General features: G+C 39.6%; 1 protein-coding gene across 31 annotated transcripts in view; it reads left to right on the plus strand.

Annotated features, from left to right (window-relative positions):
* The window catches only part of NEB (nebulin), a 193,063-nt gene that overhangs the window by 38,935 nt on the left and 129,582 nt on the right, over window positions 1-24,546 (plus strand). For all 31 annotated transcript variants that reach the window (XM_039494923.1, XM_039494935.1, XM_039494927.1 and 28 more), the window contains 18 exons: window positions 2,157-2,468; window positions 3,461-3,667; window positions 4,380-4,484; window positions 4,650-4,757; window positions 5,275-5,586; window positions 7,005-7,211; window positions 8,443-8,547; window positions 9,561-9,668; window positions 10,448-10,759; window positions 10,912-11,118; window positions 11,758-11,862; window positions 18,397-18,504; window positions 19,377-19,688; window positions 19,917-20,120; window positions 20,710-20,814; window positions 21,832-21,939; window positions 22,713-23,024; window positions 24,328-24,531. In XM_039494923.1, the coding sequence (XP_039350857.1) occupies window positions 2,157-2,468; window positions 3,461-3,667; window positions 4,380-4,484; window positions 4,650-4,757; window positions 5,275-5,586; window positions 7,005-7,211; window positions 8,443-8,547; window positions 9,561-9,668; window positions 10,448-10,759; window positions 10,912-11,118; window positions 11,758-11,862; window positions 18,397-18,504; window positions 19,377-19,688; window positions 19,917-20,120; window positions 20,710-20,814; window positions 21,832-21,939; window positions 22,713-23,024; window positions 24,328-24,531 (3,441 nt within the window). The remainder of the gene's footprint in view (window positions 1-2,156; window positions 2,469-3,460; window positions 3,668-4,379; window positions 4,485-4,649; window positions 4,758-5,274; window positions 5,587-7,004; window positions 7,212-8,442; window positions 8,548-9,560; window positions 9,669-10,447; window positions 10,760-10,911; window positions 11,119-11,757; window positions 11,863-18,396; window positions 18,505-19,376; window positions 19,689-19,916; window positions 20,121-20,709; window positions 20,815-21,831; window positions 21,940-22,712; window positions 23,025-24,327; window positions 24,532-24,546) is intronic.

The following is a 24,546-nucleotide window of genomic DNA, read 5'->3' on the forward strand; positions in this document are numbered from 1 at the left end:
TCCCCTGGTTTTTGTCAGACAGACAGAAAGCAGACGACCAAAAGTCCGAAGTGTAGGCAATGCAGTGTTTATTGGGGTTAATCAAGCAAGCATATCCATAGCTTTGCATGCCAGTAGAACCTTTTCCCCTTGTCCCCGTTTTTCCCACCTCCTCCTCCTTAGCAGGCTTTATACCTGTAGTGCACGCCCCTGGTCCCACCCCTTACAATTTATGGTTGTGTTCCATTCTGGAGCATCGTGAGTCTGGGGGCTTCAGAACTCTCTTTTTTTGTACCCCATGAGAGGGGTAAGGCCAGGCTTTTCTTTGGCTTTTAGTGTTTCTTGTGCCTCCTTCCCCGCTTATCCCCCTTGCCCCTCTCAACGAGTTGCCTGAAGTTGAAGCAGGCCTGTCCTTCAAGTGTGCGCTCATATATTAAACTCCCAGTCTACCCAGCAACAGGTTAGCTCCGTTTCTTATCTCTCTTCACCCCATCTGCTTGTGGGCAGATGCAATACAGAGTGTCTTTGCTCTTTGTTCACACCTATTACTAAGAATGTAAAAGTATCAAAAATCAAACCCAAAATTCTATCACAGGGTAACAAACAGGCTTATATACTAATAGGGCTCAAGCTACAGCACTAAAAATAGCTGAGCAGATGTTGTGGCTCAGGCTGAAGCTTGGGCTTTGAAGCTTATCCTCCTCCCAAGGCTTCAGAGCCCAAGCTCCTGCCTGAGTCGTGATGTCTACACAGCTATTTTCAGTGCTATAGAGTGAGCCCTGTGAGAGCAAGTCTGTCAACCCAGGCTCTGAGATTTGCTGCTGCGGGCTGTATGGAAGAGCCTAAAGTGGGGAAGAAAATGAGCACATGGGAGGATGTGTGCCCATGTGTGACACAATCTCATGTCCCAGGTGATGGCTGGGATTCAGCCAGAGCTGGTAGAGATGCCAGTGTCTTCTGGGTCCCTTCTCTGGCCTGCTCTGGTCAGGACATCTCTTAGGATTAGGAGGAAGGCTTGGGGTCCCAGGAGACAGTGCGGATGACCCATGATGGTGAAGCTTGCTCCAGCAGCTGTTGGCAGAACGCTATTTCTTCTGCTAAATTTTCCCCAAACACTTTTCTTTTTAAGAACCTCAAGATCGAGTGTTGGGTGGAGTAGTCCATTCTCTCATTATTTTGTCCACCAACAAACCTAACCAATTTCAATTTTTTTTTTTTTTTTTTTTTTTGCTCTCACAAATTAGGGGAAATTTGGAGGTCACTTGTTTACAACAGGATAATCAACTATCAACTGGGCCAGCAACCCAGCAACTTTTAAATCAGTGATGCCAGCTGATGCCAGCTGAGCAGCAGAGAACCCTGCCTGATTTGGATTCAAATCCTGTCTCCTGTCAGCAGCAGCAGACCTAGAGACTCCCCCAGTCCACTACTCCTACTCCCCCAAATACAAATACCTGAACCCTTACCTTTTTTTTTTGGGTTTGGTTTGGGTAGTACTGTAAGAAAAAAAACGGCAATGGGGCTGTGAGAGGGAGTGGAGTAGAGCCATAAGATATGACAGACAAAAGGTGGACAGTGAGGGGGAAGAGATTATAGACTGTATATCAGAGCTGTATATCAGAGCTGTGTGAATACTGGATTTTTCCATTTGCTGGCAATTCTGAAAAATGGAAAAAATATGACTTCAGGTTGAACCAAAAACAATTTTTTTCAAAACTTTCAGCAAACAAAGAAGTAAAAAAAGTTCTGATTTAACTGTTTGAATTTTTAAAAATAAAATTGAAGGAAATTTCGAAGTGAAACATCGATATGTTTCATTCTGATATTTTTCTGAATTTTTTTGAGGGGGGGAGGTTTGACACAAACAGTTTTTGCAAATTCATGTAGGTTTTGCCAATGTTTTAGTGTCACTGAATCTGCTTTAGTTTTGGCGGAAAATTTTGTCCCAGCTCTGCTGTCTATATCTATGTCATAGGTACAGCTTGGAAAGGCTGAGGACTGAAAGCCATCAACTGTCTTCTCCAAACCTAATTAATCAGTTAATGTCTGCAAAATGATTGCAAGATATATGTTATGAGCTGTAATTATAACAGTATTGAATTTCAAAGTGTTAAACCAATCATAAACATGTCTACCTTTCCCAAAGGTGATGAGCTTTTGTTTTCCTTTTTCTCTAGTACAAGTATAAAGAATCATATGAGAAAGAAAAAGGCAAACACGTTGGATTCCGTAGCCTGCAGGATGATCCTAAACTGGTTCACTACATGAATGTGGCCAAAATGCAGTCAGAACGCGAGTACAAGAAGGGTTATGAGAGCAGCAAGACAAAGTATCACACTCCCCTAGATATGTTCAGTGTGACAGCTGCTAAGAAAGCCCAGGAAGCGGTTACAAATACCAACTACAAACAGCTACTACACAACTATACACTCTTGCCTGATGCGATGAATGTGCAACTACCAAAACACATGATGCAGATTCAGAGTGATGTATGTAACTTAACTTTACTTGGTTATATTATTTTGCCAAAAGAGTTGAGGCTAATTAATAGCCAGTGGCAGATTAAGGCAGGATGGAGCAAACAGGTGTTCGTTTGGGGGCCCTAAGTTTTCCAAAGAGTTATAGTGATTATATATAGTGGATTCCAGGATACTCCCTGAGCAAACAAACCCTAGCTCCAAACATTAAATTACTTCCCAGCCAAGGAACATATTTTCTGATCATAAGTACATTTCTGTGGTTGGTGTTATTACTTTCTAATTGTATTGTGATATTACTGTTCATTATTGTTGTGGTAGCACCTAAGTTTTATCTATATATACCTATATATAATATCTCTGTGTAGCTTAGAGTCCTATTTTTTGTTTCCTCCCTTCCCCCTCACTCCCCAGTATCTTCTAGGGATTTCATAAATAGATCATGGAAAGGATCTGTTTTGTTGAAGGATCCTTTACATTTTGTGCCTCATCTCCATTTCTCCCCCATAAAATACATACAATAGATGTATTCTTTGCATCCTCATACTGTTTTAGGGCAGGTCCTGAAGTCCATTAAAGCTGATGAATATTTTGTCTGAGCAGGGATTTGTACTATCAGGCCCTAAAGAAGAAATTGCTGAAGAGATAGAATTGCTGGGAGTAAATTAACTAAAAGTGTCAATAAGACATTTATTCTAAAAAAAATGATTATTCTCCCTCTCAGTTTTCGTACTTTATCCGTCAAATTTTGCCCTCAGAGGTGTGCATTTAGCTTCCAATGGGAGTTCTGCACATGAATCATAGAGAAGAATTTAGCCCTATATTTTGAATGATCTTTAATTGCATCCTATATCTTTGAAAAACGTGAGTGAGCACTGATCAATTTTGCTCATATTTTTCTTTCAACAATGACCAGGAAAAATTCAAAGGCTTCATTTCTTTTTGTGTGTGGAAATTCTGATTTCTCTTACCCCTTTTAATGTCTCTGTTTATTTTGTAAAAAGAGTCTTTACAAAACAGACTTCAATAACTGGCTAAGAGGAGTTGGTTGGCTGCCAATTCAGTCTTTGGATGTGGAGAAGGTCAAGAAGGCTACAGAGATTCTCAGTGAACAGAAATATCGCCAGCACCCAGACAAGCTAAAATATTCCATTACAACTGATGCAATGGAGCAGGTGCTAGCTAAACAGAATGCACAGACCATGAATAAGGTGAGAATTTGCTCCGAGGAACCTGTGTTTCTATATTAATGCCTCAGTCCTGCAACGTAAAGCACACTGAAGTCACTGGGGTTCCATATAGGTGCATCGGTCTGCCTGGATGCATCACTTAGTAGGACGGGGGCCTAAGACATTATGGAAGCACCATAGTTAAAAGTGTGCTGCAATTTGCATTCAGAGCAAGATTATAGCTCTATGTTCTGTTTGGATTATATCGTGTATCCTCCCCATACGTACAGAATTGTCATTCTTTGTGTGTGTGGGAAATAATATTAGTAATGAGTGAACTGCAAAAGCTTTGGAATTCTGATTCAGTTTGGATAAGCACTCCCTGAAATGAGGATTCTTCTCTGAAGCACATCCAAAGCATTTGGGGGCACAACCAGGACACCATCCCAAGTGGGTCATGGATGTGTACCTGAATACACAGAATAGGGAAAAACAATATGTACATTGAAAATCTGCAGTTACAGTCTGTTGCTTATGATAATATCATTTGCATAGTTTATCATAGGAAGTACAAAAGAAAGATGAGGGAAATTGTCACTGTGCTATAGTTAGTTGTATAGGTTATTTGTAATACTTATGAAGTTTTGTGCTGCAGAGTCTTATTTAGCACACATGAGTAAAATGAAAAGAATCTCTTGTTTTATAATGAATTGCAATGTCTTTTTTTATATTAAATATCACTTTGGAATTGCAGAGGCTCTACACTGATAAATGGAACAAAGAGAAGACAAGCATTCATGTTATGCCGGACACTCCAGAAATTCTGCAGTCGAGGGTGAACCAGATCACCATGAGTGATGTAAGCTGACATAATCAAGCAGGACATTCAGTGTCCGTTAAAAATGCACTCCTAAAGTGGTGCCTTTTATAGTTCTCATTTTAAAACATTTAAATGCCAATGCAGGGCTATTAACATTTCCACCTTCATAACAAAAACTTTGTTCCCTTTTATGTTTTGGATTAGAAATTATACAGGGCAGGCTGGGAGGAAGAGAAGAAGAAGGGTTATGATATGCAGTCAGATGCTATCCCAATAAGGGCAGCCAAGGCCTCCAGAGACATCGCAAGTGATGTAAGTTCTATTTTTAGATTGCACTCAGGTAACATTATGAAAGGGGTGTAAACTAAGAGGAATTCAGGCTACTTCATGTATAAAACAAGTCCAATTTGGGCTGATTCCAACCCTAGAGGATATCTACTTCACAACTGGCTTTTGAAGCCTCCTGGACAATCTAGGTTTGAATTACATGCTTGGTATGGTAAATCTTGGAACAGTTCTTGTTCTGAATATTTATTTCACAAGCCTCCAGTGGATCCTCTGCGTACTCTGTACCCCTTGATCATTCTTGGCTTGATCCTGCAAAGTGCTGAGCACCATAGCCCCATGAATTCAATGGGTTACTTATATGCTTAAACATATGCTTAAGTGCTTTGGTGGATCAGGATTGTGGTTTTCACAACTTTGCAGGGTTGAGCCCTCTGTGATAGGTCAAACCAAATGTTTTATACCTTTTTAAAAATAAATGCATGCTTAATAATGCATTCTTCTGTACTGAGTTTACCTGGATATGTTTATTTTCTGCTTGCAGTACAAATACAAACTAGCCTATGAACAGGCAAGAGGAAAGCATATTGGGTTCCGTAGCCTTGAAGATGATCCCAAGCTGGTGCACTTCATGAAGGTGGCTAAGATGCAGTCTGACCGTGAATACAAAAAGGACTATGAGAAGTCAAAGACGAGATTCCACACCCCAGCTGATATGTTCAGTGTAGTGGCAGCCAAGAAAGCACAGGAAGTGGCTACCAATATAAACTACAAGCACCTGCTCCACCATTACAATGTTTTGCCTGATGCTATGAATCTTGAATTAGCCAAAAACATGATGCAGATACGGAGCGACGTAAGTGAAAGACTACAACCTTTGTGTTACCAATTAAGTGATATTTAGTTTATGAATAAATACCATAGGTTAAATCCTAGAGTTTTATAGATAAACTAGTGCAATTGTATATTAACATGTAGCAAGTATAAAAGAGCAGTACATCAGTAATGTGCACATTGTATTTCTTAGAATAATCTGAAATATTAAACTAAACTAGTTTATAAAGAATTTAGATGGGATCAGATGGCAAGTTTGCCCACTTTGTTTATATGCTTGTCACATGTGTTTATAGCTTACATGTCCCATTTGACTCAAGGAGTTATACTTGTGTGCAGCCCAAGCCGAGGAAAGCTTCACTAACAGAATCATCATACATTTTCCAAGAAATTATCCTTTCATAATTAGGGGAACCAAAGTTGGACCCTATTGTGCCTCGGAGGAATGTCTCCAATGTATAGTGTTACTTGGGGATACTCCTGAGGTGATAGAGCTTACACACTGTTTCTCAAGGCTTTGCCTAAAGACACAATCTAGTTCCTTTTATTGGGAGGGGCTGATCCTGCAGCCCTATTTGTGTATGCTATAGCTTCACAGAAGTAACTGGGATTCACATTTTATATGGAATGTGTAGGAATATAGGCCCACATTAGATCTGGGTGAACTATGGTTTTAATTTGAGTTGGGATATTAATGTGAACAAGAGGCCCAAAGCATGGAATAAAAAAGAATGAAACCATGAGGAAAATTAGTTGTTATGTTAAACCTGTAGTGACTCTTCAAACGACCAGTGTTATCTTATTCAAGGATTGGGCTAAAGTAATAGAAATAAAACATGGTTATTGGGTATCATGTGCAGTAAACAATTGGCTGTATGAAAAATGCCTTCATCTGACCTTCGCTAAGGTCTGATAATTGGCAATGACATCACTTGCTTGTTAAAAGGGTATAAAAAAGTAAACTCTTAAAGAGTACGTTGCTAATACCTGCCGGACCAAGCTGAAGTTGACCAATATGAATCTGAACATCCTTGGCTTTAGCCCATTTATAAGTATCTTGATCAAATGCTTATAAATGTTCTGTTACTGTTTGGATGTAGTAAATTGCTTATTAGTTAGGCTTTTAGGCAAGTTTAGGGCAATTGTATAAATACCATTTGGCATTTGGATTTAATAAAGGAATTTATGGTTAAATTAGTGTTGTGGCAATACCCTTCATAAATAATAATAATTCCAACAGAATGCAAGAATGGGCCTTAATAAAACACACAGCACTGCTATAAAAGGATGTAAACTTTGGATACACAAAAATTATTCCATTGCATTCATTTAAATGTGCATATGTTCAAAAACTCAAAAAACCACTAAACTTACTAAACAAGTAGAAGGGGACCCAGAATTTTTCATGCATCAGGCTGATTTATTTCCTTCTCCTTACAGAATCAATACAAAGCTGACTATGATGAATTCATGAAGGGTGTGGGATGGATGCCAGTAGGCTCTTTGGAAGCTGAGAAGAATAAGAAAGCTATGGAAATTATAAGTGAGAAGAAATATCGCCAGCACCCAGACAAACTGAAGTATTCCAGTCTGATGGACTCTATGAACATGGTTCTAGCTACAAATAATGCTAAAATCATGGACAAAGTATGAAAATATTTGTCACAATTCAGTTATGCATGCAGTGATAAAAGACAAATTGGAGAGTCGTGTGAGCATTTCTTTTTGAAATGATCAGTTCTGGCCACAGATGAATATGCTGGATTCTCATTAACTTTATCCCCATAGGCCTTGACACAACCAAGGAAAAAGCTGGCCACAATATGCACATTTTCAAAAGTGCCAAAATGTCTTAGGAGCCCAAGTCCCAGTTCCAAAAGTACCTACATCAGTTTTGAAAATGGGACTTAGGCTCCTGAGTCACTTTGGCTGTTCTGAATATTTTACCTGAATTATGTTACTGTGATCAGAAACTACTGTGTAATATGAATGTACTTTGTAGTTACACTTTAACTTTTCACTGCTGATTCGCCCGCTGAGCTGCCATCATCCATTTAATAGAAATCGGCTCAGTACTAGAATGCACTGTAACAGGGGTGGGATAAAATTAAGTGGATCCTGGATCCATCAGTGTTTTAGGCCATCACACAGGTTCTCAGACCCAGTTCCCTAAGATGAGCTCTTACCTACCTACCACTGGGATATTGCCATTACTCTTAAGTTAGACCGCCAAGTCAGCCTGCCTCCTGAAGGCAGACAGCTGATAGCAATGAGCTGCGTGCAGAGCTATTGCATAATATTTTGACACTGAATAGTTCTTTCTCTGGGTACAGAACCTGAGGATTCTGCTGGATTCTGTCACTAGATATGTTTGAACACATTTAGGAGGTTAATCCTTCCTAGATGCACCAGGTATAGTTAGTAACCGTCAAGCAGGTATGTCCTATGGGACTGATTCTTCTCTTCACTTACATACCAGTATAATTCCATTGATTCCAATGGAATTATTCTTGATTCACAATGTTGTAAGTGAGAAGAGGATCAGGTGTGTTTGGGGCATTTTTTTTAACACATCAGCAAACTTTGTCAGGTCCCATCACAGAGAGAGTTTATAATCCTGTAGTGTTAGGAAACCTCAGACTCAAATTTCCCATGTTTTGCTTTATCCCACAGAGAGAAAGTAAGTAGACAGGTGCATTTTCAAAATAATTAAAAAGAAGTAACATTTTAAATTAAAGGCCAAGGTTCTTTCCTTGGATTCATACACTGTGATGTGCATGCATTCTGGGGACCTATTTGGCCCTTATAAAAAATAACGGTGATGATAATATGCTATATTTGATTTCTTTGTTGACATCTTTTTTATTCGCCCTTCCAGCACCTGTACACACAAGCCTGGGAAGCAGACAAGACAAAAGTTCACATCATGCCAGATATTCCAGAGATTGCTTTGGCAAAAGCAAATGCATATAACATAAGTGATGTAAGTACTGCTACTCAGACTGATTAGTTGGCACTATCTTGCAGTTACCTAGTATTAGGAGTAATTAAAATTACAGTACAGTAGAACCTCATTTATTCACCCTTCACTAATCCATAGTAATTTGCACTCAGCAAAGATTTCATAGCAGAAGCTGTAATGAGTTGTCACAGTAAAAAACAAAATATACTGCAGAATATTTATGGGTATATTATGAAATATTAACATAAATAATTAAAATGGGATTTGTAATTGTTAAAACAATAGTTTGGGTATCCATGATTTTTATTGTTGTTTTTCCTCCCTAATTTATAAAATTTAGTCCATAAGCCACAACAGTCTCCATTTTTCATGGAAATTAGTGTCTGCTGTCTGTAATAGACAACATTATGGGCCAGTTTCAGCCTCTGATATCTATTGCTAACATCTGCACATGTAAAATGAGGAATGGCATGTATAGATACTATCTTGCAATGCTGTATCCATCTGTTGTGTCTTGCTTTATACTTAGATTGTAAGCTCTTTGGGCAAGGATCATCTTTTTGTTCTGTTTGCGTAGCATCTGGCACAATGGGATCCTGGTTCATTATCGGGGCTCTTAGGCAGTATGGTAATATAAGTAAATAAATAATGTGCACAAAAGTAGATATTTTTATTGCATTTTTGAAATGGTGGCCTCTTCATTATAGATGCAATTTGCGCCTTCTAAATTTTCACCAATATTTTTGCACTTGAAGAAACAAATCAGGGTCTTTTGCCTTTCTAGTTACCTAGCTGCAGGTGCAAATCAGATAGTTAGAGATGCAAATACTCTGTGCTTAATTTTGAAATATTGCCCCGTTGTGTGCCTGAATGCCTTAAGACACTTGTTGTATGAGTGTTAAATATGAGGACAGAGCAGTGCTACTGAAAAGTTCTTGTTTCAAATGATCACATATCTGGCATAGTTTATTCTGTTTTTATATGCATTAGTGCATTTAAAAAAAGGAATATTCTCTTTTTTTTTCAATTCACAGAAAATTTACAAGCATTCCTTGGAAGAGTCTAGAAGGAAAGGGTATGACCTCAGAGCTGATGCTATCTCCATTAAAGCTGCCAAAGCTTCCAGAGACATTGCTAGTGATGTGAGTTTTTAAAGGAGGAAACTCTCTGTTGTCAAATATTATGAAGCATTCATTTATCGACTTGATTCCATTTTGGATGCTGATTTATGAATTCTCTTTATTTTCTATATTGTTTATAAATGTGTTTAATAAGTATAGCTTTTGTGACATTAAATTGGCTCACAGTGATCAAAGAACAATTGCTTCATTAGGAAGATAGGGAGATACATAAGGAGTCATTCTAGCATGGATCTCATTTAGAAAACCAATTTTACCTATATAGTACGAGTCGTTTGTCAAAGTGACTTTGCTGGAGCACTTTTTAAAGGTGACATTGTATATAGTAGCTGCATGCTTTAGTTTAGATATACACGTGTTAATCCTTAATTGCTGCATTATGGAGTTCAGATGTTAGCCTCACCAATATTTGAATCAGCAAAGAATCCTGTGGCACCTTATAGACTAACAGACGTTTTGCAGCATGAGCTTTCGTGGGTGAATACCCACTTCTTCGGATGCAAGTAGTGGAAATTTCCAGGGGCAGGTTTATATATGCAAGCAAGAAGCAAGCTAGAGATAACGAGGTTAGTTCAATCAGGGAGGATGAGGCCCTGTTCTAGCAGTTGAGTAGCTTAAGTAGAAAAAGCTACTGGTGCTGTGTTTCCCACAGTGATTTTTAAATAGCGTATTTCTAATGGATGTGGATTTTTCTCAGAGGAAAGGTTGCTTAATTATTTTCTCAGTTTAATTTGTTATAGGCAAGGTGGTTTTTAAGGCCTTTTGTTCTGTTTTCTTCACAGTACAAATACAAATTAGGTTATGAAATGGATAAGGGGAAACTTGTAGGCTTCCGCAGCCTCCAGGATGATCCCAAACTAGTCCATTTTATGCAAGTGGCTAAGATGCAGTCTGATCGTGAGTACAAGAAAGCCTATGAGACCAGCAAGACCAGTTACCATACACCTGCTGATACATTAAGTATCAGGGCAGCGAAGGAGGCACAAGGTAATATAACCAACACTAACTACAAACACCTGATCCACAAATATATCCTCCTACCAGATGCAGTTAATGTGGAACTGACCAGAAACATGAATCGGATTCAAAGCAATGTAAGTTACTGGTTTTTTTGTTCTGATTTGGCCACTGCCTATACAGTACTACTTTTTCAGTTGTGTATGAAGAATTTTTTTTTAAACAAGAGAATTTTTCAGTTGCTGAAGTTTGGAAAATGTGTTTTTCCTTTTTGTCTTCTGTTTTACAGAATAAGTACAAAGAGGACTACAATGAATGGTACAAAGGACTTGGTTGGAGCCCTGCTGGTTCTCTGGATGTGGAGAAATCTAAGAAAGCCACAGAAATTGCAAGTGACAGGAATTACCGCCAGCACCCAAGCCTTTTCCCCTTCACAAAACAGAGTGACTCCATGGACATGGTGCTAGCAAAACACAATGCAGATGTGATGAATCAGGTGAGTGGATACAGTGAAAATTGTGTATGTAAACGATCACTGTGTAATTCAGTATCACTGCCTTTCTCCAACATTGCTTAAAACACATGCTTCCCTGGCAAATTTGCTTTGCCAAAATAATTAATTTCTTTTTAAGGTCTGAGAGAACAAGCCATTTACAGATTTCTTTTACCAGATCCAAGCACTGGCTAAATAGTTCCTTCTCCCATTTTTCTCATGGTTAGATCGTGTCCTTGTTACTTGTACAGTCTCAGTTATTCTCACTGGCATGATATAAGTGTTAATTTCTAATTCTGGGGTGCGGGAGGGGAACTATAAGCTTCCATAACAGCATTCAGAAGTCTAGTCAGTACAGGTCGCATCCTGCCCTCTTTACTAAGGAGAAACACTGGCTTTAAACAAATGACTGTGGAATAGGCTGATAGTGAGCATTTCTAGCAATGACTAAGGGCCTGATGAATTGACCTCAGTGGGAGCAAGATTGGATCCTAATTCACTTGAATCATGGATTAAGTCAGTAAAAATAAATACAATCAGCAACTCTCTCTCTCTCTTTCTCTCTGTCCATAAACAAAGTACACACAGAGAGATCTATCTATCATTCATATTAGCATATCTGGTACTCTTTTTTTCCTGTAGCATATGTACACTCAAGCTTGGGAGAAGGATAAACTTCAGCTTCATGTGATGCCAGATACACCTGATATTCTACAGGCCAGACAGAACATGGCAAATTACAGTCAGGTAAAGAGTTGTAAAATACTTCATATTGTAGTTCATTTTTTAATACATTTGTTCTGTTTTCCTCAGTGAAAGGTGTCCTGTAATTTAAGAGTAAATATTTGTTATGAACTAGAGGGAAATGAAAAATAGATGGGACTTAGACTCCTGTGTCACTTAGGAGCTTCTGAAAATGTAATCCTAAACTCTTGCTAAACATAAATATTAGCCCTGTTCAGCAAGGTGAACTCAGAAAAAGGCTTAGTGCATTCTTTATACCTCCCACAGACATGTACAGGGTCCTTCATGGCCTCAGTCATAGTAGGTTACAAATTCCTTGTTATAAAATTCCAAACCCACTATGTGCAGGTTTCTTAACCTATCATCCTGGACCCACTGGGTACTGTGATGTCCTGTCCCTTTAAATGTTTGAGCACTCCTCTGTGCAAAACCTCACCTTCATGTTGATTTCAGTTTTGCTGCCAGAACAATGAAGTCTCCACAGCAAACAGTTGTGTTTCCATCACCTCCCTTTGTGTCTGTTTGTCTGGCTCCCTCTCTGCTGGGTTCAAATATAACATACCGGCAATGAAGAATTTATGTTTCATGAATATCCTCAATTCCCACTGCCTGAAGAGGAAGAAATAGCAGATAATATGATGTATAAAAGGGGAAAAATTCACCTCTAGACAGCAGGTGACAGACTGCTGCTTTTTGCTGCTGGGACAGTGTGACCCAGCTAGCTAGAGAGGGGGAAGTAGGCAAATAAAGATAGAACAAAGGATCTGGGTCGCAGTTACTGCTGGAGCTGTCCAAACAGAGCAGTGAGGGGAATGCAAGCAGCCATTTTGGCTGACTGTGTGCAAGAAGGCAGCATGTGAGATAGCTTTAGCCTGCACTGAGGGTCTTCAGCCAGCAGAGGGAGCTGAATTCTGCATTCTACAGTATACGCACACAGCCAGCAAAGGGAAATCAAGGGCAGATAGTGCACAGTTTAAAAACGGGGGAATTTCACTGTGGCAGAGATGATGTCCAGGAGACGTGAAGTACAACAGCAGAGCAGAGTAAAATGGCAACTTTTCTGGGTAGTGTTGGTGAGTCTGATGAAAACCACAAATCATGAATGTACCTTGGATGTTTTCAGCAATTTATTGCTTGCAACACCATTCCAGACAGACAAATGGTTTCAAACTTGCTGACAGTGATGGGTCCAAAGGCATGTAGACTGCTGCATGACCTGTTGTGTCCAACTGTGCCTGGAACTTCCACATATGCTGCAATTACTGCAGCAATACAGGAACACTTTTCTCCTATCCCATTGATGATAGCAGAATAATACCAGTTCCATTCGTGACATCAGGGAAGTGGAGAATTCGGAGCACAGTTTGTTTCTGCTCTAAGGAAGTTGTTAAGAGTATTGTCAGTTTGATGCCCTGTGTGACCAGTTTGTCTCTGGATTATGTAATGATGAGATCCAGGAAAAAGTTAATGTCTGTGTCAGTGCTTACCTTCAAGATGGCTGTGAAGTAGCTATTGTCATGGAAACTGCAGAGAAGGATTCTCTGGACTTTAATGTGAAGTCGGAAATTCATAATGTGGATAAAGACAAGAGTTCTACTGACACTGATCAAGACCTAGCCCTACACATGTTATCAGAAGTTGGTGTAAAAAATGGCATCTTGGTTACTCCCTTGATTGAAGGTGTTCCTGCAAGACTGGAACTTGATACTGGAGCTGCCATCTCACTGATTTTTGCATCTGCCTATCATCAGATATTGACACAAGCGCCTCTGGAAGAAACTGCTATGGTTTTGAAGCATTATGCTGGAGAAAAGTTAGTAACAGAAGGGATATTCCGGGTGCCAGTTCAACTAGATGGACAATCAGTTGCTTTACTCTTGTATGCAAGCAAAGGAAAGTTATCACCATTATTTGGCAGATTTTGGCTTGAGACGCTTAAGGAGAATTGGACTGAGATCATGGTGACCATGAAAGCACCTCAAAGTCTTCAAGAAATACTGGACAGACACTCCAATGTCTTTGAACAAGAACTTGGACAGATGAGCAATGTATCAGTGAAGCTCAGTATTAAGTCTGATAGCCAAAATATTGCAAGCCCAGAGTTGTGTCTTATACTCTGAAGCCTCTAGTAGAAGCTGATATGGAGCATTTAGTGAACACTGGAGTCTTATCACAGATTTCACATGGTGAGTTGGCTACACTTATCATACAAGTAATCAAGAAGGATGGCTCATTTCCCAGATTTGTGGCGTTTGTGATGCTGAATCCAATCTCATGTTCAGACCAGTCCACTAACTCATATTGAAGGTTTGTTTGCTACACTTAGTGAAGGACTGTGTTTCAGTAAATTGGATTTGCTCAATGCATACCTACAAATAGAGATCGAGCCCACATGTCACAAATATCTCACAATCAACATGCAAAAAGGCTTATTTTGTTGTATCAGGTTGCCTTTCAGTATCACATAGGCACTTGTCCTGTCCCAGAAAGCTATGGATGAGATTCTGAAGAGACTGAACAAAGTTCAGTGCTATGTGGATGACATCCTTGTTACATGAAAGGATCCAGAGGATCATCTTCAAAATGTGGATGTTGTCTTGCAGTGTTTGGAAGGCCATGGACTGAGAGTATGTCAAGACAAATGTGAGTTTTCAAACCTTCAGTTGGACATGCAATTGATACCACAGGCTTAAGGAATCACCAGAGAAAGAGAAGGTGGTTCTTTACGCACCACTCCAGAGAATGTGTCACAGTTACATTTATTCTTAGGGCTGTTTAACTACTAATCTGCCTAATCTGGTGACAGTATTGGCACCTTTTCATGAAGTGTTACAAGCAAAGAAAAAATGGAAGTAGACTCTGTGTGTGCGTGTGTGTGTTTAAGGAAGCAAAGAAATTTGACATCAGCCGAAGTTCTTACTTACTTTGATGCCTCACTACTATTGCAATTGGCTTGTAATACTTCACCATCTGAGAGCATGAGCTCTTTCCCTATATTTTTCCTGATGGCATGGAGAAACCAATTGCCTTTGCTTCATGAACGCTTACTATGCTTGAGAAGAACTATGTGCAAGTAGAGCAAGAAGCTCTAAGCATTATCTTCAGAATTCGGAAGTTCCATATCTATCTGTATGGTAGATATTTTATCTTGCTGATGGATCATCTCCTGTCACTTTCAATTTTTGCACCTAAACATGGAATTCCATCATTAGTTGCTGCTCGGATGCAATGGTGGTCGTTGCTACTTTCAGCTCATTCCTATGCTATTCAGTTCTGTAAAGGGACTCAGCCCGGCAGTGCTGATGGGCTGCCATGCCCAAGCTTCCATTAGCCCAAAGAAACGTCAGATGAAATGTTTTATCTCAATTTGATGGAGAGGTTACCCATCACTAGCACAGACATCAACACAAAACCCGCTAAGGATGATGTGCTTTCTCTTGTGAAGGGAATGGTATTACAAGGTACAGTGTTGGATCATCAGAATCCCCAGTTTACTGCACATCAGCGTGTTTTATATCTGAATCACAATTGCATCTTATGCAGAATAAGAGTGATCATTCCAGAATCACTTCACTCTCTGGTTTTTGTCATGGTCATTTTGGCATTGTATGAGTGAAGGCCATAGGCTGGAGTCATGTTTGATGACAAAGATATTGAGAGGAAAGAGAAGTGCTATAGTATGTGTCAGTAAATTCAGCATGATCCTAGTCCAGCTCGTTTACACCTTTGGTTGGGGCCTCAGACTCATTGGACACATATTCACATGGACGTTGCCAGACCTTTAGTCATAGTCAGTGCGTATTCAAAGTGGCCAGAGATTTTAGAATGATTTCTACTACAGCTACCAAACCCATTGGACATCTCTGCATGTTTAGCCAATTTGGCTTACTAGAACAGTTGGTGAGTGACAACGGACTTCAATTTGAAGAATTTCAGAGGTTTCTAGCTTCAAATGGAATTCAGCACATATGTTCTGTTCCATACCATCCTGCTACAAATGGACTTGCAGAATGCTTTTACAGTCATGTAAGGCCTGCTTAAGAGCTAACAAGTCTATTTTGAGTCATCAGCAGAAACTGGATAATTTTTTGCTTGTCTACAGGAACACAACACGTGTTCCTACCCAGGAGTCATCTGCAACTCTTCTCTTGAAGTGATCTTTGTATACCTGTTGCAACCTGCTACATCTTGATGTTGCCTCCTCTGTAGCCAAATCCCAATCTATGCAAATTGATTAATGATGTGAGACTCATCATCATTTTTTTCAAGTAGGAGACTCAGTGTGGACTCGCAACTACAGTTGTGTGGTGAAATGGGTACCTGGAGAACTTGTAAAATGCACAGAACTTGTTTTGTGTGAGGTAGAACTGGTGGTATTTTATGGAAATGACATATGGATCAGTTGCAGTCTTGGCAAGTACTGGAGTTGGGAGAGGTTCCAGTAGGACTTTCTGTTCCTCCTTTCAAACCTCCTTCCATTACAACTCCTAATGTCAACAGTTTGGTGGAAGAAACTTTGGTACCAGATACAGTTGATTCCTTACCCCAAACTGTTCCTGTTGTGAAGGGCACTGCCACACCATTGTCACCATATTATCCAAGAGAGTGTGAAAACCAGTTGTATGCCTGAACTTATATATTGTTTAGTTAGTGAGTTGTTATACCAGGGCAGAATAATCCCTTACAGTTTGAGAGTCTGTGGTAGTCCACCTGCACTATTTAGGTTATATAGTGTTTCATGTTAGCCATGTAAATGATGATGTATATAAATTTGGGAAGTTTTTAAAAGTAGGGTGGAGAATGAGATGTTCTGCCTCTTTTAATGTTTAGCATTCCCAGTGCAAAGCCTCACCTTAGTGTTGGTTTCAGTTTTACTGCCAGAACAATAAAGTCTCCATAGCAGACAGCTGTGTTTCTATCATCTCCCTTTGTGTCTGTCTCTCTCCATCTCTGCTGAGTCCAAATATAACAGGCACATAGAATACGAAGCATTTACAGTTGTTTCCACCTTTCTTTCTGACTGTCTTTCTTAATTTTCCTTCTAAATATAGGAGAGTGACAGTCTGTGCTAGAGATTTTTTGTAAACTACTTAGTTTTTGCTTTCTGTGGGTGGTTAGAGGCAGGTCTATTAACTCCAAGTGTTTAAATTACATGTGCATAGTTCAACTGGATTGCATTTTTTAGAGCTACAGTACATCCTGATTAATAGGAAATTTGCAAATCCATACCCAATATTAGTAGTTACTTCAGTTCCACTCCAGTGGCCAAACTTCCCAGCAAAGTATTAGTGAGTGAGGAAGATTGATCTGGTGTTCAGGGCATTAGACTAGAAGTTGGGAAGCCTGGGGTCAAATCTCTGCCCCACCACAGACTTTCTGTGTGGTTTTGGACATGTGAATTAGCCTGTCTGCCTCATTTCCCTCTTTGTGAAATGGGGATAATAGCACTTTCCTACCTTATTAGGGGTGTTGTGACGATAAATTAATTAAAGATTTTGAGGCATTATGGTACTGGGGACTATAGAAGTATGCAAAATAGAGAACAAAGTCTCACATTACTAAGGCTTCTTGGACCTGATCCTCAGCTGGTGCAAATCATCATATGTTCTCTGAGATGGAGCTCCACACGACAGCGGACATCACCTGAGGACGTTGGCATGTTAGTTTTTACAAATTATCCAACAATATAGAACATACTCGTGTGTTATGAAGCATTAGCATAAATAATCAAAACTAAACTGAACAAAGTATATTTGGGGTGTCTCATCCTGTTTCATTCTCAGTGTACATCCAATGCAGGGTACATCCAAAGCCTCACAAAGAAAGAACTAATTGAACTTTGATTTTTAACCTAGTATGATAGATGGGGATCAAATTCTTTCCTGATGTAATGCCATTTACTTTGGTGGAGTGACAAAGGGAATGAATTCATCCCTAAATATTAATTATTCCTTATGTAAGAACAAGCATTGCAAACAGATTATTTGTAATCTAGTAAGCACTTGTGAAAAAAACCTATAATGTATTAAAGACACAATCCCTAATACTGCCCCCTAAAGTGTCAAATCTTGAAGTCCTTACCGGAGGGTCTATTGTAGGTTTAGCCATAGCCCTGCATTAGACAGTGCAGATCACATTGCCCCAGTGAAAGTATCAGTAACTATAATAAAACCATGTTTCCAAATGCTCCCCAGCGCACAGAGGGGCAGCCTGCAGGGGTGCAGTGTATGCTGTCCTGCATATCTGGCCCGCTCTGCTGTAGGGAAAGGGTAATGAACTAAGAGCAGCCTGCTCCCTGAATGGGGTGCTTTGTGCTCTCTCACTTTTTTGCATCCATGCAGGGCTCAGCTACAACCTGGCCCTCAATTTTCACACACACTTTTCTGAGGCAAAACTTTTGCCTGAGTAAGTGCTGAGTTAAGATGGAGTGTAGTACTCAGGGCTTGGATTCAATGTTTATGCCATGGGTTCTATTTGTATTGTTTTTACAAAGATGCAAGGGGAGTTTTGGAAAACACTCTCTGTTTTCAATTTTAGAAACTGTACAAACATGGATGGGAAGAAATGTTAAAGAAAGGCTATGACCTCACACCTGAAGCCATTTCAGTGAAAGCAGCCAAAGCTTCGAGGGACATTGCAAGTGATGTAAGTGACATTTTCAATTCGATCTGTGATGAATTTTATGCACTCAGACACAGTCTAATAACCCTCATTGGCCCAGGTCCATCCCTATGCTACGAAGGTGTGCTGTAAGGGATAGAGAGATAAGAGAGCGTTTCCTCCCCGTGTAACCAGTGGGACAGACTCTCTTAGCATTGATGAGACAGTAGGAGAGAGATTGTTCTCATATCATTGCACCATGACCCCAAGCTTGCCATCTGCCTTCTATGTGGCATGGGAGCAGCCTGTACTACCCAGAGCTACCTGGTCTATGTCCTCCCACTGCCCTGAGTCAATCTACCATGAAGGCTGTAGAACAGGTCTCAGGGCAGACACATGCCCAGCACTGCTCCTCAGTGCAGTGCTTGTGTATAAGGACAGGTGTTTGCTAATTTTTAGGGAAATGTTCTGGATAGTCAGGACTCTACATTTTCCAGTGCTGACTTTTATCCCTTGAGACACTGGGATTATGTCTCCGCCTGGGAGTACCAAGCAAGTGGTCTCTCCAGATTGTAGTTGGTTGATAATTCGTGCAGTGGAGGAGACATTCTGAGAGATGTGCAGCCTGCTCTTTCTACGGAGTCCAAAGGCTCAATTCCTTCGGCAGCAGAGGCATTCCTAGAACACTAACATCAAGCAAAGTTATGCTCATACATCAAGGGAATATTAGACCCCTAAGTGTGAAACCATAATGATCTGCTCAGCTTCTAGCATCCAAGAGAGCAAGAAGTTCAAGTTTGCTTGTGAGTCTAACTGCCAGCATACATGGCATGCTGGTGAATGTATCTGATAAGCTGTTATTTCCCCATTTTCTCATTCTTACCTTAATTTGAGTACCACAATCTTTATGATTTTAGTACAAGTATAAAGAAGGTTACCGCAAGCAGCTGGGACATCACATTGGATTCCGCAGCCTACAGGATGATCCCAAACTTGTGTTGTCCATGAATGTAGCCAAGATGCAGAGTGAGAGGGAGTACAAGAAAGATTTTGAGAAGTGGAAGACCAAGTTTAACATGCCTGTGGATATGTTGGGCTTCCTACTGGCTAAGAAATGCCAGTCGTTGGTTAGTGATGTAGACTACAGACGGATCCTACACCAGTGGACTAGTTTGCCAGACCAGACTAGCATCATCCAAGCTAAGAAAGTATATGAACTACAGAGTGATGTAAGTTTCCTTTTTACTTGATATATTTCTTTTATATTTAGGGAAGATATGTTCATTATTGAAGGGAATCTGGTGTCCCTGTAGAGCAGAAATGACATTTCCTCTTGTAGTTCCAGCAATACAGATCATAGCTAAACAAGCTCTATTAATTGCCAGTTAATCTTTTAACATAGTTCATTGATGCAGACAAGAGAATGACTTTCCCTGATTTGTTTGGTTCCTTAACAGAATGTATATAAGTCAGATCTTCAATGGCTTAAAGGCCTGGGATGGATCCCCTCTGGCTCTTTGGAGGCAGAAAAGAACAAGAAAGCTTCAGAAATCCTGAGTGAGAAGAAATACCGCCAGCCACCAGACACTGTTAAATTCACAAGTATTCCTGATGCCATGGACATAGTTTTGGCAAAGTCTAATGCCAAAAATAGGAGTGATGTAAGTTTCTGAAGGCTGAACATTTAATTGAAAAGATAAATGAACTTGTAATTTATTTCAACCTCTTATATAATGCTAAAATTAATATAATTTGAGTTAACAGTGACTAATATGTCTTTAAAAAAGGAATTTTCCTGTTGTTGGTCATAGCCATGTGTTTAGTAAAATGTCAGATTTCTGTGATTTTTGGCCTATTTGGCATCTTGAGTTCAGCTGTCAAGAAGTCCCAAATGTGATTCAGGAGATTATCATGGCTGATCTACAAAACGTATTCAATGTTAAACATAAATAATATCTTTACCCATATTTAACCTTAATTATGCTGTATATGGGACTGCTGTAATGATGACTCTTTTTGGCCTTCCACATACAAAAGGGATGCAAAACATTGTATTTAAATAGAACTCTAAGTGATTAATGAATTATTTTCTTCAACTATCCATCCAGTACCATTTATATCTCCCACACTTGATACTTGCGTGACATGTTCTTGTATTGATGTTAAAGACATAAGGTGGAGCTGAATGAAATCTGCTATTTATATGAAGATTCTATTAGACACACTGTTCTTGTTTGTTTCTCCTTCTAGAGACTTTACAGAGAAGCATGGGACAAGGACAAGACTCACATTCACATCATGCCTGACACTCCTGAAATCCTTTTGGCTAAAGCAAACTTAATCAATACAAGTGACGTAAGTTTAACTCCATACTACACTGGATGTTCGACGCGCTTATGACTTGAAAATTCACTTCATGAATGCAGTCTAAATTGCAGTAAAGTCCTTCAGAATTTATTCTGGAACTCTTGAATTCTTACAACCTTTAACATATCCATGGTCTTTTTCTGGCAAACTTGTTCTGTGGAGGGAGCCAATATGGCAGTTATTAGATTACAAGAAAAATACGGTACCAACAAAGCATGCAGTATGAGGTTGCTATCTTTAGATATGTCCATTTCATCGCTATTGCTCAAATCAACACCTTAAATACCTCTCCAATAAAATGTAATTAGTCTAGCAACCTGTTGTGGGAAAATGTCTAATTGTAGTGAGTTGAATTTTTAGAATTATAGAGTATCATTTTTTGTCAAATTCTCCTTTGTCATGGAACATAAGAAAGAAATGCCAAAAAGATTTATCAATAGTATTCAAGAGGAGAGGTCATGATAGGTTGAAAAGAAACACATGGGGAGTCAGAAAATATGTATTGTTGACTTTCTTAGAAGTCCATGTAATTGTGGTCTGGAGCAATGTTTATTAATCAGATTACATAAGTAAAGTAAATGACAGTATTGGTTGCAAATGAGTTGCAACCAAAAACTTTTATTTGCCTCTCCCCAGTCAATCTATTGCAGTTATGCAATAATTTCCACCCTTAGTTTGGTGGTGGAAAATATTCTGAAGCAAGAATAGCACGCAAGACTTTTGACTAATTTCTAGCACCAAAAAAGCCATCTCAGAGTCCTAAAAATATGCCTTTTAATTTAAAAACATGACAGCTCGGCTAGCATGCCTTGGCAATTGAAAATTAGTAGTAGACAACTCCATTTGATAAATCCACCCTTGTTTTCTGCACATGTAAAAAATAGGAATTCAGTTCTTGAACTGTGGTGTAAAATACATAGCATTTCCTTTCTCTCCAAATATGAACACTGGAATACTTTTCTGCAAAGTGTTCTTGCAATCATTATTGCAAACTTATCTCAACAGAAACTCTACAAGCTAGGATATGAAGAACTGAAGAAGAAAGGCTATGAACTTCCTCATGATGCCATATCACTCAAGTCAGCAAAGGCATCCAGAGACATTGCAAGTGAAGTAAGAGTCTTACTAAACTAAAATAACAGACAGTGTGGTTAAGCACTATGGGGCTGAATCAGTGCTGATTGAAACCAATGGGAGTCTTTCTATTGGCATCAGTGGGATAAGGTCTTTCTGTCTTTCAAAAAAGAAAAAGAAGGCATACAGTGGATGCTTCAGTGCAAGGCTAGTCACCCAACAATACATTGTGTTTGTTTTTTTCAGCCTGCTACTATATATATCACTTAAACCCAGTTTATTATTGAAATTTTGTGGATGACATTGACATTTTATTTCATTTGAAAATTAACATGGTCCATCAGTGACTTAGACTGTGCTACAGAGTTGCATGTAATTGTTTGAAGATGAATATATGACTCACTGAAATAGAGTTTGAATTCAGATTTAATATTTCATACCAAACCTGGAATTAACCATTATGGACAATTATTTGCTAAATATAACCTGGATCCCACAAACCTGTATGTGAATAGTCCCAATGAAGCACACTAAGTCCAGTGGAATTCGCCACATAAATTGGTACTACATAGATGAGGAAGGCTTTGCAAAAGCTGTGAACCGCCATCCTATGAAATTATAAGGGCTATTGTCTTCTACTACAGTGGGATTAAGGATGCTCAGCTATTTATAGGAATCAATCATCAACTCGTAGGATTAGGTTCTTAGTATGTTATAATAACTAAGGAGTTTCACCAATAGTTTTTACAAAGGTAGCATTTCTAGGCTGAATCTGAAAAAGCATCAGTTGTTCTTTTCTTTCTTTCCAACAGTATAAATACAAAGAAGGGTATCGCAAGCAGCTTGGCCACCATGTGGGAGCACGCAACATACAGGATGATCCCAAAATGGTGTGGTCTATGCATGTAGCCAAGATCCAAAGTGACAGGGAGTATAAGAAAGATTTTGAGAAATGGAAGACCAAGTATAATAGCCCAGTGGACATGCTGGGAGTCGTGCTGGCCAAGAAATGTCAGGAACTAGTCAGTGACATTGATTATAGACATCCTCTGCACAAATGGACATGTCTGCCAGACCAGAATAATGTTGTACATGCCAGGAAAACGTATGATCTTCAGAGTGATGTAAGTTCTATTTTTACTAGCTTTGTGAAAACTGAAGTGTTTTATTAAATATATTTTTGCTCCAATGTCAAAAAACATATTTAAGGATTCTTTTGTCCCGCAAAGACTTTTACGTACTGGGTTGGTGGGTATTTTCAGACCAGTGACAATAGAAGTGAACTCGTCTGCAGGTTAGTAAGCTCACGATTAGCAGCAGGCAGCCTACTTTTTGTATCCTTACTAAGTATTGATCTCCTCTTGAGCAATTTGGAGTTAAGTTTGTTGCAGTGGATTTGAACAGTGGATTGGAGCAGAGTGAGGGCAAGAAAATCTGAATTTCATGTCTTTAAATAATTACTATTTTGGCTGTATAAGTGACATGTCAAGAGCTCAAGGGGCTGGGAAGTGCATCCTCATCTGTGACATTTGGCAGAGGAAGAGGTGGCTGTAATTCCTGAAATGCACATTGAATGTCTAGGTGATCTCCATTATAGTTGTAGATGAATCTCCATCCTGACAGAAACAGAATTTCCAGCAGGTGGAGTAAGATCTGTGTAGTAACTAGTATAGGCAGAATCACCCTTGGTTTCAGAGACTGTTAGGACATGTCTACATTGTAATGTAAGCCCAGAGTTGTACAGTTCGAGTTGGCAGACCCTGGGTTTCTTGATTTAGGGCTTGAGAATTTACAATCATTTGTATCCCCAGATTAGGAATTTTTGAACCCTGGGTGCCAACCTGGTGTTCTAGTGTCTATGCTGTGGTGTGGAGGCCCCAGTCCAGCCACTCATATCAAAGAATTCCTAATGCCCTCCAAAAATATGCCCTCCAACCCTTTGTTTGTGGTGCACTGTGGGAAAACTTGACTGTCCACCAAAGTTGACTGTCCTGAGAACAAAGAAAGTTGGCCCATGGGATTGTGGGATACTTTTGGTGGACTCCCAGAGCACAGGTCTACATTGCAAAGCAATAGGGATTGAACTGTGGGTCCAGGCTTGACTCAGGCTTGGAACCTCCACTCCCTTGGGGTCCTGGGACCTGGGTCCGAGTCCTGGTTTAGTGCAATTTATGTGTAGACCAGACGGTGGGTGAGGGCGGGGGGAATTGAGCCTGAGTTTGAACCCTGGGCTTACACTGAAACACAGATATACCCTCAGTGCTGAACTAGCCTTGTCAGAGGGCTGTGAGGTGATAACCTCTGTTATCATATGATATTGATTAAACAGTGAGAATCTCTCTAATTGGTGCTGCTTTTCTTTGAAGAAAAATATTCATGTTGTCTAAATAAAATAACAAACTGTCTTGTCTTCCTCTGTTATTTCAGCTTTTATATAAATCCGATCTTCAGTGGATGAGGGGCATTGGCTGGTCCCCAATTGGTTCTCTGGATGACGAGAAGAATAAGAGAGCAACCCACATCCTGAGTGACCATACCTATCGGCAACACCCAGACACGATCAAATTTAATAGCCTGCTTGATTCTCTACCAATGGTTCTGGCAAAGCACAATTCTGAAATTATGAACCAGGTGAGTTTTCTATTT

This window comes from Mauremys reevesii, linkage group 11, assembly GCF_016161935.1.
Source record: "Mauremys reevesii isolate NIE-2019 linkage group 11, ASM1616193v1, whole genome shotgun sequence".
Lineage (NCBI taxonomy): Eukaryota > Metazoa > Chordata > Testudines > Geoemydidae > Mauremys > Mauremys reevesii.